Source organism: Paroedura picta, chromosome 10 (assembly GCF_049243985.1).
Source record: "Paroedura picta isolate Pp20150507F chromosome 10, Ppicta_v3.0, whole genome shotgun sequence".
Lineage (NCBI taxonomy): Eukaryota > Metazoa > Chordata > Lepidosauria > Squamata > Gekkonidae > Paroedura > Paroedura picta.
In genome coordinates this window covers 17,129,719-17,147,285 of record NC_135378.1, presented here as the reverse complement: position 1 = coordinate 17,147,285, position 17,567 = coordinate 17,129,719, and the positions used below count along the sequence as shown (strand labels likewise).

The 17,567-nt window shown below is 46.7% G+C and overlaps 1 protein-coding gene across 3 annotated transcripts in view; it reads right to left on the bottom strand.

Moving 5' to 3' along the window:
- Window positions 1-1,081: 1,081 nt before the first annotated feature.
- PPARGC1A (PPARG coactivator 1 alpha) overlaps window positions 1,082-17,567 on the bottom strand; it is a 762,252-nt gene continuing 745,766 nt past the window's right edge. For all 3 annotated transcript variants that reach the window (XM_077301524.1, XM_077301525.1, XM_077301526.1), the window contains 6 exons: window positions 15,178-16,093; window positions 12,808-12,912; window positions 12,552-12,672; window positions 8,410-8,531; window positions 7,891-8,042; window positions 1,082-2,919 (listed from right to left, as the gene is read on the bottom strand). In XM_077301524.1, the coding sequence (XP_077157639.1) occupies window positions 2,816-2,919; window positions 7,891-8,042; window positions 8,410-8,531; window positions 12,552-12,672; window positions 12,808-12,912; window positions 15,178-16,093 (1,520 nt within the window). In that variant the 3' untranslated portion in view covers window positions 1,082-2,815. The remainder of the gene's footprint in view (window positions 2,920-7,890; window positions 8,043-8,409; window positions 8,532-12,551; window positions 12,673-12,807; window positions 12,913-15,177; window positions 16,094-17,567) is intronic.

Genomic DNA, 17,567 nt, shown 5'->3' with positions numbered 1-17,567 from the left:
TGTTGATACATAAAATAAAAACACCTCTTAATGATTACCCATTTGAGGCTTTACAGAAAATTAGGCTATCTCCTAGAAAAAGCTTGTAAATGAGGGGGGGAAAAATCCCATCCTGCCCATAATAATTTTTGTGCATATAAAACAGCCAAAGAAAAAGACCCCCCTCCCCAAAAAAATCCAGACGAAAATGAAAAAGGCTATCACAGAGGTGCTTAAAGCCCAGTTGGTTGGGATAGTTTTTGAGAAAGGGCACGATCCAGCCAAAGTACTTTATGTAAAGGTCTGCTGAGTGGATTGCAGAGATTTAAGGATGTGCTCAACTGTCCCATTGGTAACAAGACTTAGAAACAAAGGTATTGGCCAAGGGACCCAGGACTAGGAATGGTGATGCTCAGCTCCTCCCCTTGTCCCAGGGCCCTCTTCCGGCAATTCGCTCACACCCCTGTGATAACCAAGATTTCCAGTCTTGTGTCTGCTGCAGAACATTATGTTCACCCCTGTATACACTCGGTGCGCAGTGTGGCTGCCACTGCCTCAGTGACTGCTCCCACCGCACTCCTTGTGGCATCTGTCTCCATCAGGGCAAATCCTGGCTGGCCGTTTCCGCCCGGTTTCCAAAAGGAGTCCAAAGCACCTTTTGGATCAGATCAGATAAGCGACAATTCAGACAGTGGCCTTGGGTATAACCCAATCCTTTTCAGATGGTTCCACCCAGGGATGCTGGAACCTCACCAACAGGAGACCATGCTACCTGCAATGCTTCTAATACTTGCGATGACCATGTTGTGCGGACGGTGCAATGGAAGGGCTTCAAGGCGTACTGGGTCCTTGTTCATGTCAAGTGATGCTCTGGGTGCGCATGGAGAAATGGTGTGCTTCTGCGTTTTATGAAAAACTCTGATCATGAACATGCGCACACAAACTCATGAACCTGAGTCCGACCCTTGGTCTGTCAAAGTCAGTACTGTCTACCCCAGGGGTAGTCAAACTGTGGCCCTCCAGATGTCCATGGACTACAATTCCCAGGAGCCCCTGCCAGCGAATGCTGGCAGGGGCTCCTGGGAATTGTAGTCCATGGACATCTGGAGGGCTGCAGTTTGACTACCCCTGGTCTACCTAGACAAGCAGCAACTCTCCAGGGTTCAGGCATTTCACATCACCTTTCTGTTGTTCCCTTCATCTGGAGATGCCAGGGATCTGCAGCAACTCTCCAGGGTCTGAAGGTGAGGTCTTCCCTAGCACCTACTATATGGCCCTTTCAACCAGAGACACCACGGCTTGGACCTGGGACCTTCTGCACGTCAGATGGATGCTCTGCCACTGAGCCATGGCCCTTCCCATCATGGATATCAGGAGCATCGCAGGTAGCGTGTGTTCCCAGTGGAAGGCTCATGGAACGTATGGTTGGAATGTCTGGAAAAAGACTCCTATGGATGGTAGATGCTGATGCCACACTCCTAGGAGAACGGGGCGGGGGGGTGTCAATGGGGAATCCGGGCAGCCACACAGTGACCAAGCAAAAGGGTAGACAGGTCCTCCAAGTACTCAACTGTGGCCAATCCCTGGCCAATGTTCTGAGATCAGCCCATTAAAGGAGTGATGGATGATGTGCGTAAAGCATCGATATTTCTGCACTCAACACATCCACACGCACGCACACACTTACACACTTCTCTCTCTCTCTCTCTCTCTTTTTACAATCAAATATATATATAAGCATAACTTCAGCTTTCTAAATAGGTTAGTGTACAATATTGTTTTGCTTCGTATAATTACATTTGAATATTCTTGATTAAGAAAAGTTTCAGCAGTTTTGTTTTTCTTTAAAAGAAGGCTGCATTTACAGTGCATAGCTGTAACCAAAAGAAGAGCATCGTCTCGTCACACGGTTATGTACAGAAAACAAAAATACTCCATTTAGCATTTGTAAATACTCAACTACATTCTTGAATGTGGCGAATAATCTAACTGTACATCCCAACCCCGGCCCCCGTAGCTGAGAGACCCCCCCCCCCATCCTTGATGCTCTTGAGACGATCACGGCAGCTTACCCAGTGGACAAGGTTGAAAGTTAATTGGGCGGGGAGGGGCGATTCCAAAAATTTCTCCACGCTAGATGAACGCTTTGGACACGGACATTGATGCCACAGTTTTAAAAAAGACAAAAAAGTTTTTCTTCCTTCCATAGATATAAATCTATATGTATATGTGTGTGTGCGCGTGTGATACACAGACACACACATTTACATACGCATGTCTTCACAGGAAAACCACAATGGAAAGAGACTGTATTTTGCAGGAACTGCAGTATTCTTCAGGATTGTCATCATATGAAACATGTAGTGAGAAGCTCGTTTAAAAATAAAGACCCTCCCCCCCCCCGAAAAAAAAATAAACACAACCCCCACATCTCTCTTGGACGTCAGCAGTGGAAGTTTTGAATTTGCTTTGTTTTGAAAATGTCGCATGTACACATTTCAAAGTTCTCTTGCTCTTGTTTTTGTTTGTTTGTTTTTGGAAGTATCTCTATGGAACTGCTGCCTTTTTAAGTGGTTTCCACTTGGCACTCTCTACGAAGATCAAAACCCTCATCCTCTTTGCCCTGAGACCTAGAGGGACACCCGTGCGAAAATGAGACTACATTTTGTTTCTTCATTCCTTAAGCAGCTGTGTCCATGTAAACGGTGTTTTCAATACAGAGAGTGTAGACTAGGTGAGAGTTGTAAGTGTGACTTTCTTCGTTGTCCATTCATTGAAGGACGTGATGTCCATGAGGTATTCGCCACCCCTCTGTTATCCACGGCCAGAATGCATGTTACCTTCGCAGGCTTCGCTGGGCCTCTTTAAGCAAACTGTCAAAATCCATAGAATCATACTTGCTCTTGGTAGAAGCAGGATCAAAATCATCAGAGTTTGAATCTGGAAGGAAGGAGGGGAAAATTGGCATGAGAACCTCCATGGCTTTAGTGGACCTTTCATCCTGTGAGAATAAGAGTCAGTTCATACACTGTTTGGGACCAGCTGTTCCACCAGAGTTCAAAAGCCTCAATTCTTTGACGCTCGTCCTTCCTTATGGTCCAACTTTCACAGCTTTTGAACTCTGGTGCTGGAGAAGACTCTTGCGAGTCCCTTGGACTGCAAGGTGAACAAACCGGTCAGTCCTAGAGGAGATCAGCCCTGCCTGCTCCTTAGAAGGCCAGATCCTGAAGATGAAACTCAAATACTTTGGCCACCTCATGAGAAGGAAGGACTCCTTGGAGAAGAGCCTAATGGTGGGAGCGATCGAGGGCAAAAGAAGAAAGGGACGACAGAGAATGAGGTGGCTGGATGAAGTCACTGAAGCAGTCGGTGCGAACTTAAATGGACTCCGGGGAATGGTAGAGGGCAGGGAGGCCTGGAGGATCATTGTCCATTGGGTCGCAATGGGTCGGACACGACTTTGCACCTAACAACAACAACAACACTCTTGTTCCAATATAGTACTATGTAAGCTTATATGGTTCTTTGAAACAAAGGCACAGATAGGGTTGCGACCTGGAAGCACCTCAGAATGTCTCTTTCCTTGAAAACCCTACAGGGTCGCCATACGTCAGCTCTGACTTGATGGCAAAAAACACAAACCAAAAGGGTACTAGCCCAGGTTACCCTGATCTCATCAGATCAAACGTCCTCAACCAGGATTTCGTGAAACCCTGGAGTTTCTTGATGGCCCTCAAAGGGTTTCTTGAATGGCTGGGAGTTAATTAATTTTTAATATATTTTTTAAATTTCCCAAACATTTATCGGGTGTTAGGACCATGTATGGTCAGGTCAACCCACCTCCTTTCCCAAAATGGCCAAAATGGCCAATGATGGGCCAGGAAGGGGAGGGGCCATGGGGTGGGCATGTACCCATCTATTCTCTCCAGCTATACTCTGCATAATTGTGCCACTTCTGGGGTTTCTTGGAGCCTGAACAATGTCTCAGAGGTTTCTCAATGGTAAAAAGGTTGAGAAAAGCTGCCTCAGATCTTGGAAGCTAACCAGGGTTGGCTGTGGCACGTAATTGGATGAGAACCACCAGAGAAAGCCCAGGTCATGACATAGAGGCAAGCAAGAACAAACCACTTCTGAACGTCTCTTGTCTTGAGAACTCTTGCTGTGATGATGACAGGAAGAAAAAGGTACTAGCTTAGGCTGGCCTAGGTCCATTCCGCACATGTTGGATAATGGACTTTCAATGCACTTTAGGAGTAGATTATCCTGTTCTGCACTGGAAAATCCAGTGGCAAAACCACATTGAAAGTGCATTATCCAATGTGTGCGGAATGGGCCTTGATCTCACCAGTTATCAGAAGCTAAGCAGGGGCAGCTCTGGCTAATATTTTGATGGGAGACCACCAAAGAAGTCCAGGCTCATGATACAACGGAAGGCAGTAGCCAACCTCTTGCCTGGAAAACCCTACAGGCGTAAGTCCAGTGTGACTTGATTACCCTATCTAACCCCAGCCCTTTAAAAAACAACCCAGAAGGCCAAAGTGCGATTCCAAGGGGGGAAAGGCTCAAAACAGGAAAACCCTTTAGAGAAGGCCTTCTCCTTGTGATGAGTAACGGCCCAGAAGGTCCCTTTCAGGCAGCTGTATTTTATACCCTCGATGTTTTGAGATACGAGAAAACACCCCTGACTTCCTCCCTGTGAACATAAGTCAAACCAAGTCAAGTCTTCAGTCTGTCTTTACGGGTTTGTTATCAGCCGGCATCCGAACAAATGATTTGCTGCCTTTTATATTTTCATCACCGGGTCTCTATCTCTGGAACAGTCAGCTGCCTCTCCCTGGCTTTACACTATCTATTTAGCCAGTGAAGTGAATGATAGCATATTCGGGGCGAACAATGCATATCGCCTTTATCATTTCGACTCGGAGGAGACATCAATTGGTTAGGGAAAATATAGATTTGTATTCCCTTCGCACATTGCACAGAATGGAGGGAAGAGGGTAAGATCTTGTACAAATTGATTTACAGGGTTAGACGGAAATCTTAATAAGAGCAGTGATTAATTTACAAAGATCCCCCCCCCGACATATAATGAGACCATCTAGAACAGGGGTGGCCAAAATGTAGCTCTCAACTACAATCCCATGAGCCACAGTTTGACCGCCCCTGTTCTAGAAGGTCTACAAGGAGCTTTGCTCTTGTTCCTATTATGGTTAGATAAAAATACTTCCCACTTTACAACTGCGTCCCCATAAAAATGAGACAAGGACCTTAGCAATACCAGATTGGCAGGATGGACTCTGCTTTAAGAACAAAGAACTTCTTTTGGAAACATTTGAGTCAGACTTCACAACCCCTTGAGGTGGCAAGGACAGAAATGGAATCCATGAGAATCCTGCTGCATGAGTGTTCTGCCCATGATGGATAAGTCTTGTGTTTGGTCAACAATTAGTAAGACTTCCAATCCACAATGTCCCAGTATACAACCTCACCCTTGACAGCGGTGCATCAGCACAGTAAACAGCCTGACTCGAGATTGGGATGAGGAATGAAGCAACCTCCTCACCAGAATGAGGAAATCCCATATAAGACTTGTACCACGGCAGCTGCATTGGCTTCTGCTAGAATTCCAGAGCCATTTCAAGGTTTTGGTTTTAACCTTCAAGGCCTCATGTGGTCTGGGCCCTGTGTATCTGAGGGACCATCTCTGAATTTGTTTCCTAGAGAGATCTTCAGTTGAGCAATGCCAATCAGCTAAGGATTCCTGGCCCTAAGGAAATACGTTTGGCCTTGACTGCCTGGTGGAATAAGTTCCCGAGAGAGATTAAGGTTCTGTCTGAATTCTCCAAGTTCCTCAGGGCCTGTAAGATGGAGCTCTTTTGCCAGTCCAATGGTTGAGGCCAATTATAACCAAATTCAAATCTCGGGCTGCCCTCCTGCCTCTTTTACCCTTTCCTCCTCTGTCACCTCCCAGTATGCAGCACCTGGCAGGCCATAAATCACCGATCCAGGATTTGGGGCTGATGCTATTGTTTCTCATTTGTGGCTCAAACTTTTAATCTATTTTACATAATTTGACATGGAATATATTGGTTTTATTGAGTTTTAGATTCTGTTAACTGCCCTGAGATGGTATCTCCAAGAGAGGTGGTATATAAATCTCTTAATAAATAAAATGAATAAATGATAGCCACTCCCCATCCCCAGTTTTTTCATAACACCTAGGCTCGCTCAGTTTCATCAGCTTGAAAACTAAGTAGGGTCAGCTCTAGTCAGCTCTAGTCTACTTGGATGGGAGACTATGAAGGAAGATCAAGGTCGGTGTAGAGATGTAGGCAATGGCAAACTGCCTTTGTTTCTCTCTTGCCTTGCAGATCCTATGGGGGTCACCATGAGTCAGCTTCAGCTTGACAGTATTTTCCACTACAAGGTGATCTTCCACTAGGGTGGTCAACCTCCAGGTGGGACCTGAGAATCCCACAGAATTACACCTCATTTCTGTACTAGAGAGATTAGTTCCGCTGGAGAATATGGTTGCTCTGGAAGGTGAACTCTATAGAACTCTACTTCACTGAGGTCCCTGTCCTCCCTTGGCTCTACCTCCAAATCTCCAAGGGTTCCTCAACTCTACTGTACCATACCTTGCCAGTGGCAAGGAGGGACATCTGACAACTCTACCTTCTACATCACCAGAGAAAATTGCACCCTGTTTAAAAAAAGCACTCCAACTTTGCTCCTGGATAAATTCCTCTATTTTTTTTCTTCTTGCCTCAAAAACAAACAAAAATTGGTATAACTCAGCCTTTCTCAACTTTTCTACCATTGAGAAACCCCTGAAACATTCTTCAGCCTTTGAGAAACCCCCCAAATTGCATGATTGTGCAGAGTATGGCTGGGAAGCATAGCTGTTTACACACCCACCTGGGCCCCTTCCCATCCCATCCCCTCCAGGCCCAACACTGCCAATTTTGGGAGGGGGGAGTGGTCAACATGACCATATAGCAGGCTTTCTCAACCAGCCCTGGAAGAGTTCCCTGAATGCATGGGAGTTAATTAATTGACTGTTTAATACTTTTTAAATTTGTTAAGCATTTATCGGGTGATATGACCATATATGTTCATGTTGACCCCGCCCCCTCAAATGGCCAGTGATAGGCCTAGAGATGGTGGGATGGGCCGGAGCCTCAGATAGGCATGTACACAGCTATGCTTCTCAACCATATTTGATATGATTGCCCCGCTTCTGGGGTTTCTTGAAGCCTGAAGAATATTTCAGGGGTGTCTTAACAATAAAAAAAACTTCAGAAAGACTGCCATATATGGTCATATCATACAATAAATATTTAACATTTAAAAAAAACATATTAAACATTAATTAATCTCTACCCCTAGGACCTCTTGTGGTGCAGAGTGGTAAGGCAGCAGACATGCAGTCTGAAGCTCTGCCCATGAGGCTGGGAGTTCGATCCCAGCAGCCGGCTCAAGGTTGACTCAGCCTTCCGTCCTTCCGAGGTCGGTAAAATGAGTACCCAGCTTGCTGGGGGGTAAACGGTAATGACTGGGGAAGGCACTGGCAAACCACCCCGTATTGAGTCTGCCATGAAAACGCTGGAGGGCGTCACCCCAAGGGTCAGACATGACCCGGTGCTTGCACAGGGGATACCTTTACCTTTACCTTTAACCCCCACCCATTCAGGAAACCCTTCGAGGGTTTCATGAAAGCCTAGTATAATTCGACCATGAAGAAAAGACCAATCCTTATAGCATTAAACAATAGTAATGCTATAAGGATAGATCTTTTCTTCTTGGTTTGAGTTATCTGAGACCGTCCTGTGTTCTTCCTATTGTCACTTAGTATAATTCAATGACTTTCTCCTGTCAAGCACCTCATTTCAAGAACAGCAAAGGTCGTACCTAGGTCTGTGTAGTTCGACTTGCCAAACTGCTTGTGTCCGCAAAAATACACCTCGAAGTCGGGCTCACTGGACCTGCGCAAGGTGTATCCATTTTCCAGAGCAGCAAAAGCATCGCAGGTGTAGCGGTAAGTGATGAAACCGTAGCTGTCCCTGTGGTTGCAAAGAGAAGAGGGTCTGTGTGAACGGAAATTCACAAAACATCCATGTAACCCTTTCTTAAATGGGAAGAATTCGACAGGGGTTCGGAAAGCTCATGCCAAAATCACTGCATCCATTCATCAGCACAATTGTCCTGTCAGCCTGGAGTCTTATTTCTGGGTCAGGAAATCACAAGGATAGCAGAACGAATAAATAAGGGGAGGAATGGGGGAGGGGGGGCGCCTAAAAATGTAGAATGTTATTAGTCACAGCACTTTTGGGGCCAGCCCTCATTGCTGTGAACTGTCATCTTCTCGCCCTTTAAAAATACAAAAATGGCATCTTCTAAACAAGGCATGATCTTAAAGGGCCGTTTTACCCATCATCCTGTAGATTTACTGTGCACTCCTCAATTTCGCCGAAAACTTCAAACCGGTCCCTCAGTTCTGCTCGGGTGATGTCAGGTCCAATTTTCCCGACATAAATTACGCGCCGCTCTTCCTGTCAGCGAGGAGGAGACCAGAATTTCCACATGAATAAGCAGGAAAACGGGAACAGAGAAGCATAAAATGGGGGGTAATTTATACTTCCAGGGAACGCAAAGAAGAGGAATAAGAGTAGGTTTTTACACCCCGATTACACTCACCTTCCCTTTCTCTACATCTCACAACAAGCACCTTTTGAGGTAAGAGGGCCTGAGAGAGTTCTGAGAGAGCTGTGGCTGGTCTGAGGTCACCTAGCAGGCTTCATGTGGAGGGGGGGAATTGAACTCTGGTCTTCAGATCAGAGACCCCTGCTCTTAGCCACTACACCATTACTCAAATTGTATACCGCCCCTCTCCATGAGCAGGCACAGGACAGTTCACAACAATAGGATAAAACAAGCATAAAATGCTAAAATTAAGAGTTAAAATTATCAGCATTCATCCTCCATCTGGCCTTCAGTGTTGGGAATATCTGCCAGCAGAGGAATGAGAAGAGGGAACTGCAGAGGAGGGAGGCCTGTATGCTATTAAACCACCCTTGCCTCAATGACAGCCTGGTGGAAGGTGCTGTTTACAGGCCCTGTGGAACCACGCTAGCTCTATCAGGGCCCTGATTGCAGATGGCAACTCATTCCACCTGACTGAGGCCAGGGCCGAAAAGACCCTACCCCTAGGCAAGGCCAGGTGGGTATCTTTGGGGCCAGGGATTACCAACAGATTGGCACTGGGGAAAATATTGGGAGAGTTGGTCCCTCGGATATGCAGGACCCAGGCCATGTAAGGTCTTCAAAGTCAGTTCCAAAACCTTGACTTTGACCTGGAACTCAACAGGCAACCAATGTAGCTGCTGGAAGGCAGGTTGTATATACCCCCTCCAAGGAGTCCTAGTGAGGGGCCGCATTTTGCACCAGCTGCAATTTCCCGGTCAGTGCCAAGGGTAGCCCCAAGTCAAGCAAGATACAGTAATCCAGTCTGGAGGTGACCGTGACATGGATCACTGTAGCAGGCCAGGTAGGGCGCTAATAGCTTCGCCTGGTGCGGATGAGAAAATGCCAGGTGAGCTGCATTTGTGATCTGAGCCTCCCTGGAAAAGGAGGCAGCAAAGATCACCCCCAAATTCCTGATGGTGTGTGAAGTTGTCAGCTGTACATTGCCAAGGAAGGGAAGGTGTGCTTCCTCTCCTGGTCCATTCATCCTGAGTCCCAGGACCTCTGTTTCCCATGGATTAAGCTTTAAACAGCTCTGTTGCAACCACCCAGTCACGGCCTCCAGACACCTGGCCATCGAAACTGGGGGAGCATCTGGTGGGCCGCCTATCAACACACAGGGCTGGGTGTCAATGGCATACTGATGGCATCCCAGCCCATACCATTGGAGCACCTGTGTGGGGGAGAGAATCACACCTTGAGGAACTCCACATCTTCTAACGTAAAATAGTAAAACTCTACTGCTATTTGGGAAGCCCACCAATTTTGTCAGAAGGAAGCACATTTCTCAAATTCTCAGACATGAATAATGGGGGGGGGGGGTTATTTTTGAAGATGAAAGGGTAGGGCTAAAGGTTCCACTTCCAGGTCAGGGGTCAGAACTGTCTGATAACCGCCAGAACATCGGATTTTTGCAACTGCGACCAAAATGTTTGTATCGATTTCAGTGCAGTCCCCTGAAAAAATTGTAAGGATGAAAGCTGGATGTTGAAATGAATGTCAGGTCCCAGCCAGCTACAACCAGAACTGACTCTGAGGAAGAGGCAGATCTGAGAGCCTTGCCAGGATCAGCCCCTGAGCTTCAGCCACTGTCCACAGATTCAGCCTCAGAAGCACCAGAACTGCCTAGGGCAGGGGTAGTCAACCTATGGTCCCCCAGATGTCCATGGACTACAATTCCCATAAGCTCCTGCCAGCAAATGCTGGCAGGGTCTCATGGGAATTATAGTCCATGGACATCTAGAGGACCACAGGTTAACTACCCCTGCCCTAGGGGACCCAGCCCAGAACCTGAACCACAACCAGGCATAAGCACCCAGACTCTTCAGCCTCTAAGCAGAAGCCCCAGCATGAGCTGGCTCCCCACCCTTGTCTCCTGAGCCCAAAGAGCAATGGTGTAGGAAGCCCTGCTTGGCCTTACAGGAAAGGCGCAGGAGCACGAGGCTAGCTGCTCAGGGCAGAACTGGTCTCAGAGATTCTTTGCAGAGTCCAGGCTGAGGCAGCTGTTGATGATTAGCTATGCATCAGGCTTAAGAAGAGGCGGGAGGCGCAAGTCCATTGTGCTGGGCCCGTCTTCCTTATTAGGCCTGCACCTCCAGCCCCTGCTCTCTTCTTGGACCCTGCTTCCCTGACCAATCATTGGCTTGCGACTTTCGGACTACAAACCTTCTCCTTGCCCTTATCAGACTTGGTATGTGAGTGAGTGATTTCTAGCTACCGACCTCGGCTTCTGTTCTGCAGCCACACTTTTGTATACTCCCTTTTGGCTGCTTGCGTGTCTTTCCCTGCCGTGCCCGGAGAACTGACAATGAAGCCCCTTGGCACACCGTCAGCCCCCAAAAACAAACCTACGGCCGGCCAGGAAAATGGAAGCCTTCCTTCAAGCTTTTTTTTTTCATGCTTCTTGGCTCTCTTTTAGACTGCCTCTGTTCCTAACAGCCCTGCCTTGGAGTAGGGGAGGATTCAGGTCATAAATCGAGGAACAGTAAAGACAGCGCATGTATAGCAATATCTCCCCCCCCCTTCCCAAATGTCTTACCAAAACAAAAACTTAACTGCGCTGAACCACTTGATAAGAAACAATTTGGTTGACACTAGCTATTGAACCTAAATGACTGACCAGATGGAGTAGAACGTAATGGCAGACTTTCTAATACACTTCTTCTCAGATAATATATCTAGATTGGGGAGGGGGGGGAGCATAATGCTTCACGCACCAACACTGAAAATGTAATAGAGCTATGTGAGGGGAATAAACGCTGCATATGCTTCCATCAGATTCGTCATGAGCGTGATTCTTTGGGGCTCGTATTTGCTTGTTTTCTCTGCCTTTGACGAGGGGGAGGAGAAGGATTAGGGACAACCTTGCTGAAACGGAATAATTATTGGAAGGGGGGGGGGAATGTTTAGTAAAGTACAATTAAGGGAATAAGTAAAAACAACCGAATCGCAGAAATTCAAATTTTAAAAGTGAAATGTACCATATGTTGTATTCGAGAGATGGTGCTAACGGTTCCCTTAAGTGGGACAGCATCGTGGCTAAGTAACCGAGGGCATATGGTGCATTTCAGCTCTGACAAAGGCTTACGTCACTGAATTGTTTGTCGAAGGCTTTCACAGCTGGAGTCAAATGGCTGTTGGGGGTTTTCCAGGTTGTGTGGCCAAGGTGGTCTGGTAGCTTTAGCCCCTGATGTTTTGCCAGTAGCTGTGGCTGGCATCTTCAGAGGGGCCCCTCCCTTCCCACCCCCTCCAGTCCCATCATTAGCCACTTTGGGAGGAGTGGGTGGATCGTCACGATCACATGTGATCAATGTTTTACAAATGTAAAAAATATATAACAGATTAATTAACTCCCACCCATTCAGGAAAAAAACCTTTCCAAGGCAATCAAGAAACCCCAGGGTTTCATGAAAGCCTGGATGAGCTGAATGAACACCCCTCGTAGTCATGGTGTATTTATCTATTTTTATGCATCCATGTGTCATCAAGATTTGAAGCTACTTTACTGCTTACAATCTATAACAAAACCCTCTTCTAATGCAATGTTCAATGGCTATTGAATGTAGTAAGCGATGATTTACGGGAGCTTCAAAATATTACATTTTAAAGGCAAAGTGAGCATTGAAATGAAAGCACAGCGGAGCAGGAGAGATCAGTACTATTGAGAAATGCATGTGAAAAGATTAGCTTGTGCATTTTGTTTGTTCAATTTGAAGAAGGAAAAAAGTCACCAGAAACTCTGGAGCTTTTTTTTTCTTCTTCTTAAACAATAATCCACAAAAGAAAAAACAAATCTCTTTCAAGATGAAAGTTATCTGCATAGCGCTTACAATTGCTTTCTGCCTCTGCCTCTCCCTTTGTTTGGCCCTTTCGGATTCCCGTTTTTCATACTCTTTGCGGTATTCTTCCCTCTTCAGCCTTTCATGCTGATATTCCTCGTAGCTGTCATATCTAGGGAGACATAACTTAATCATTAAATCATACAGCTGAATTTGCCAGAGGTACAATGAAGGTGTGAGAAGGGGGGGGGGGAGGCACACATACACACAAATGTGAAATATATAAAAATATGGGACAATGTTTCACCTGGGTCTATGGCTATATGGTGACCTGGAGCGTGATCTTGAATACAAGGGAGAACTTCTATATGTCCAGGGTCTATAGTGACCAGGCTCTTGATAGTAGGAAGATCTGTTAGGAGAAATTTAAAAAAGGAACATTGGTTTTGATGGCTTACTATCAGTAATTCACATTCCTATCAGCTCCCCCAGATACAAATCCACCCTTTCTCCCCAGCTATTTGGAAGGTTTTCGAGGATAATTTGGGCTGATCTAACCTCATCAGGACTTGTTTGCTGGATTGGACTGTCTAATGCAGAAATCTGACTTTAGCAGTAATTAGCCAGATTATAGAATCATAGAATCATAGAGTTGGAAGAGGCCATACAGGCCATCTAGTCCAACCCCCTGCTCAATGCAGGATCAGGTTCAAGCATCCAGGATAAGTATCTGTCCAGCCACTGCTTGAAGACTGTCAGCGACGGGGAGCTCACCACCTCCTTAGGCAGTCGATTCTGCTTCTGAACTACTAAAAATGTTTTTTCTTGATATCTAACTAGTATCGTTCTCCACATAGTTTAAACCCATTATTGCAGAACACACAGAGTCAGAATCACAGAGATAGAAGAGACAATTCTCACCTTGTCTCCTCCTAAAAACATCCTACAGACTCCATCACCCTCCAAGGCAGAGGTAGTCAACCTGTGGTCCTCCAGATGTTCATGGACTACAATTCCCATGAGCCACAGCCAGCATTTGCTGGCAGGGGCTCATGGGAATTGTGGTCCATGAACTGAGGTACTTCCACTATCACCATATGTCATATGGCTCATTGTCACGTCTATCGATTAGTAAACCAATCTTCCCACAACATATCTGATTCTTTTTAAAAAGAAAACTATAACACATGAGTTCCTTAATCATGCACTCTGTGAAGGTCTAAGCCAGGGGTGGTGAGACTGTGGCTCTCCACGTGTCCCATAACAGGGGCCCCTGGGAATTGTAGTTCATGGCCAAGCCTGAACAAGCTCCATGTGCGCCACATAGCCTGTGATGCAGAGCGCATGTCCTTTTGCACAAGCACTTCCATCTGCACAAGGCTCACCGAAAACTGCTGATTCGGCACAAACCCAAGCACTAGTGCCAGCGGAAGCGTGCTCTGCAGTAGAGACTAGTGTGCATGGAATTTGTTCACAAGATTCAAGCCACTAAAGTAATTAATTTTCTTCCCAGAATTTCTTTTACTTAGATAAGAACAAGCAGGGACTTGCGAGGAACTCCCATCCTCCCACTGTGGCTTCCTTCTCTCACCCTTCTTTTCTGTTTGTCTCCTCTACATCTCTTCCCTTCTCTTTTGATCCCCTAATCCAGGGGTAGTGAAACTGCGGCCCTCCAGATGTCCATGGACTACAATTCCCACGAGCCTCTGCCAGCATTCGCTGGCAGAGGCTCATGGGAACTGTAGTCTATGGACATCTGGAGGGCTGCAGTTTCACTACCCCTGCCCTAATCGCTCTCCCACCCACCTGATCTCTGTCAACTGGACAGCAGTTGTAATTCTGGGTGACCTCCAGCCCTCCTTTGCAGGTTGGCAATGGTGGTTCTCATAGAGGCAAAGACTGGGGTGGAGGGTCATGTCTGTGGCCTTGGACCTGCCTGATGTACTTCCCCTCCTCAAACCACACTCACCCTAGGCCCACCACTATAATGCCCAAGAATTCCCCAATGTGAAGTTGGCCACCCAACTGCCTTACCACTCAAAAGCCAACCTACCCTTATCTGCCCCTTGATCTTAAGCTTTCCATTCCTACCCTTCCTACATTTGAAAGAAATAGAATGGACACCAAGAATCATCAGGAATATATTTATTTATTCCTATGCTTGACTTTGGTCATGGAAGAAAATGGCTGCTTTGGAGGGTAAGCTCTGCCCTCCTCAGACTTCACCACAAAACTTCTAGGGCAGGGGTGGGCAAACGGTGGCCCTCCCAGTGTCCATGGACTACAATTCCCATGAGCTCCTGCCAAATGATGCTATCAGTTTTTTTTTAAGCTGCAGGTGATCCTTTTATCATTTGTACTTAAAAAAAGAATCACATTTTCCTGCAAACCTAGGGCCTATTTCAGGTTTGTAGAGAAATCTGTCTTGCCCTGTCTGTTTACAGCTCCAGTGACCAGATTTAAGTATCCAAAGATATCCTGCCTTCGCTATCAGAATGTAAGATGATGTATTATCATGTAAGCTGTCAATCTTACTGTACATGAATTAGCTCAGTACTGGGGAGATTGGCAATAAAAGCTTTGCATTGTCGGTTTCTCAAGGATTTTTATTCTCTGCGAGCCGGCTTTCCATTTCTGGCACACCCCATCCTCTGCAGTCATTCTCTCTAGATGGTACCTTGAAGAGGATCTACTGCACGGTGAACGTGATCTTGACCGGGAATATGGAGAAGGGGAACAAGACCTGCGCTGAGGGAAGGACCTTGATCGAGACCGTGTCCTTTGGAATCTTTGAGAAAGTAAGGATTTGGGTGGAGAGACCAAATCTCTGCACGGAGAGTTAAGGGAAGAGCAAGAAGGCGACAGATCAAACAAGGAGTAGGTTGGCGTTCCATCCCATGAGCAGCACAGTTTGTCACATTCGTCTTCACTGTCATCCAAAAGGCCATCCATTACCAGCCCTGAATTTATAAACATAGGTAGTCTGGAGAATTGTCCGTTGCTATAGTGGCTGTCCCTAAGGTCACTGCTCTTAGTGGTCTCTTCCTCAAAAACAGCTTGGCTTGGGTGACCAAAGTGCTTATTGAGTTCAGCCCGGATTTCCTGGTCTTGGAGCGGTTTCCGGTTGTTGTGTTGCGGATCCTGCTTGCTCACCTGTGAAGTCTCCCTTTTGCCATACTGGTCGGGTGGGTCAAAAGGAGCACAGATATGACACGGCCATCCGGGCAAGCAGCCTGTTAATCCTACTTGTCCAGAGTCCTGGAGTCCCTGGGCTAGGCTGATACGTACTTCTGTTTTTGAGTTAACAGACTGACAGTAGTCATGGTCACCAAACAGCCGCAAACCAGGCCGCTTTGTCTTCCTCTCCTCACGGCCGACAGACAGCACGGTTGTCTTGCTAAGCTGGGCGTACAGCTCGGACTGCGCGGGACACTTCCGAGGCGTGCTAGGTCCTTGAGAGCTGGAAGACTCACTACAGCGGGGCTTTTTGGAAGATGGCGCAACAGTCTTGCATGATGACTTTGGCTTTGGCGAAGTCCGAAAAGGGTTGTCTTGGTTGGCCTTGTGAGGAGGGGTTGTAGGTGGAGTTAGGCCTGAGAAAAAGCAAAGGGGAAGGGGGAAAACAAGAAGTCATGTGTGAACTCTAAGGCAATGCCTTCCCACATCCAGGTTACCAGGTAATTTGTGCTTCCGTCAACTCCTTCCGTCAACTCCCTAGTCCAGGCTTTCTCAACATTTTTACAGTTGCGAGCCCCCTGAAACATTGTTCAGGCTTTGAGAACCCCCAGAAATGGTGCAATCATGCAGAATGTGGTTGGGAAATACAACTGTGTACACGTCCACCTGGGGGCCCTCCTCTCCCCACCCCCTCCAGGCCAGTCATTGGCCATTTTTGGGATGGAGGAGCAGGTTGGCATGGTCATTCCACGAAATAAATATTCAACAAATTTAAAATATATATTGAAAATTCTAGGGCCATCAAGGAACTCCAGGGTTTCATGAAACCCTGATTGAGACAGCCTGCCCTAGTCAAAACCCATCTTCCCCTTGAAACCTTTGGTTCAATCCCATATTGATCCTCCCCTAATGAAACTATGACTAACCATACCTGAAGGACCATCTCCATTTTCTCCCCTCAATCCACCACCTCCCCTGGTGGATTGTACCATCCATAGGACGGGGGAGTATTACTTTTGTTATATAATAAACTGAAGTTATTACAAGAAGTTTACTGCCAATCCTTCTAGCAACATGGACTCATTTCAGCTACTTCTTACAAGTGGTAAGAAGCAGAAATCCAAGATTTTGAGGAAGGAGCAAAAGTTATTTCTTTCCTTTCTTGAATTGGCCTAAGAAGAACTGAGGCAACGACAGCATGGAAAAGGCTTTAGGGTGGGCTTCCTTCTCCCCACAAAGGGGCACTGATCATCCAAACTTCTTGGGGTGGTGGGGAGAGAACAGCTACAGAAGCTCCAAAGTGGATAAAAGGAAGGTTTCAAAAGTGCTCCCAAAATGAGCTCCTGGGGACTCAGGGTGGCTCACAACATTAAATATAAACAGGGGTTAAGAGCTGTGAGGTCAGCAAATTCTAACCTCCTGATGATTCTTGGGCCTAAAGATGTGTGCCTGGCCTCCACCAGAGTCGGGGCCTTTTGGGCTCTGGTGGATTGAGCTGCTGACAGACGCATGGGCCCTCATGGAGCTCCCGAAGTTCCAAAGGGCCTGCAAAATGGCGCCCTTCTACCGGGCATTTGGTTGAGCTTTGGCCTGCACCTTAATTATCAACCTGGGCCCCCTGTCTACCTCCACTTCAGGGGGGGGAAGGTTTACTGATGGATGGGCATCCCCTCATCAGGCCAGGATTCTCTGACATACACTCTAATTTGTTTGCCTGGCCTGTTGCCATGTTGACGTCTGAATGAAGCAGGATCGTAGAAGCAAATGAGATTGATTTTAGTCTAATTTTTAGACTTTTATCCAGATTTCTACATATAATATGTACCCCACCGCGAGACCAATATTGGAGAGGGGTAGGTAAGAAATCAAACAGAGAGAGAGATAGAGAGT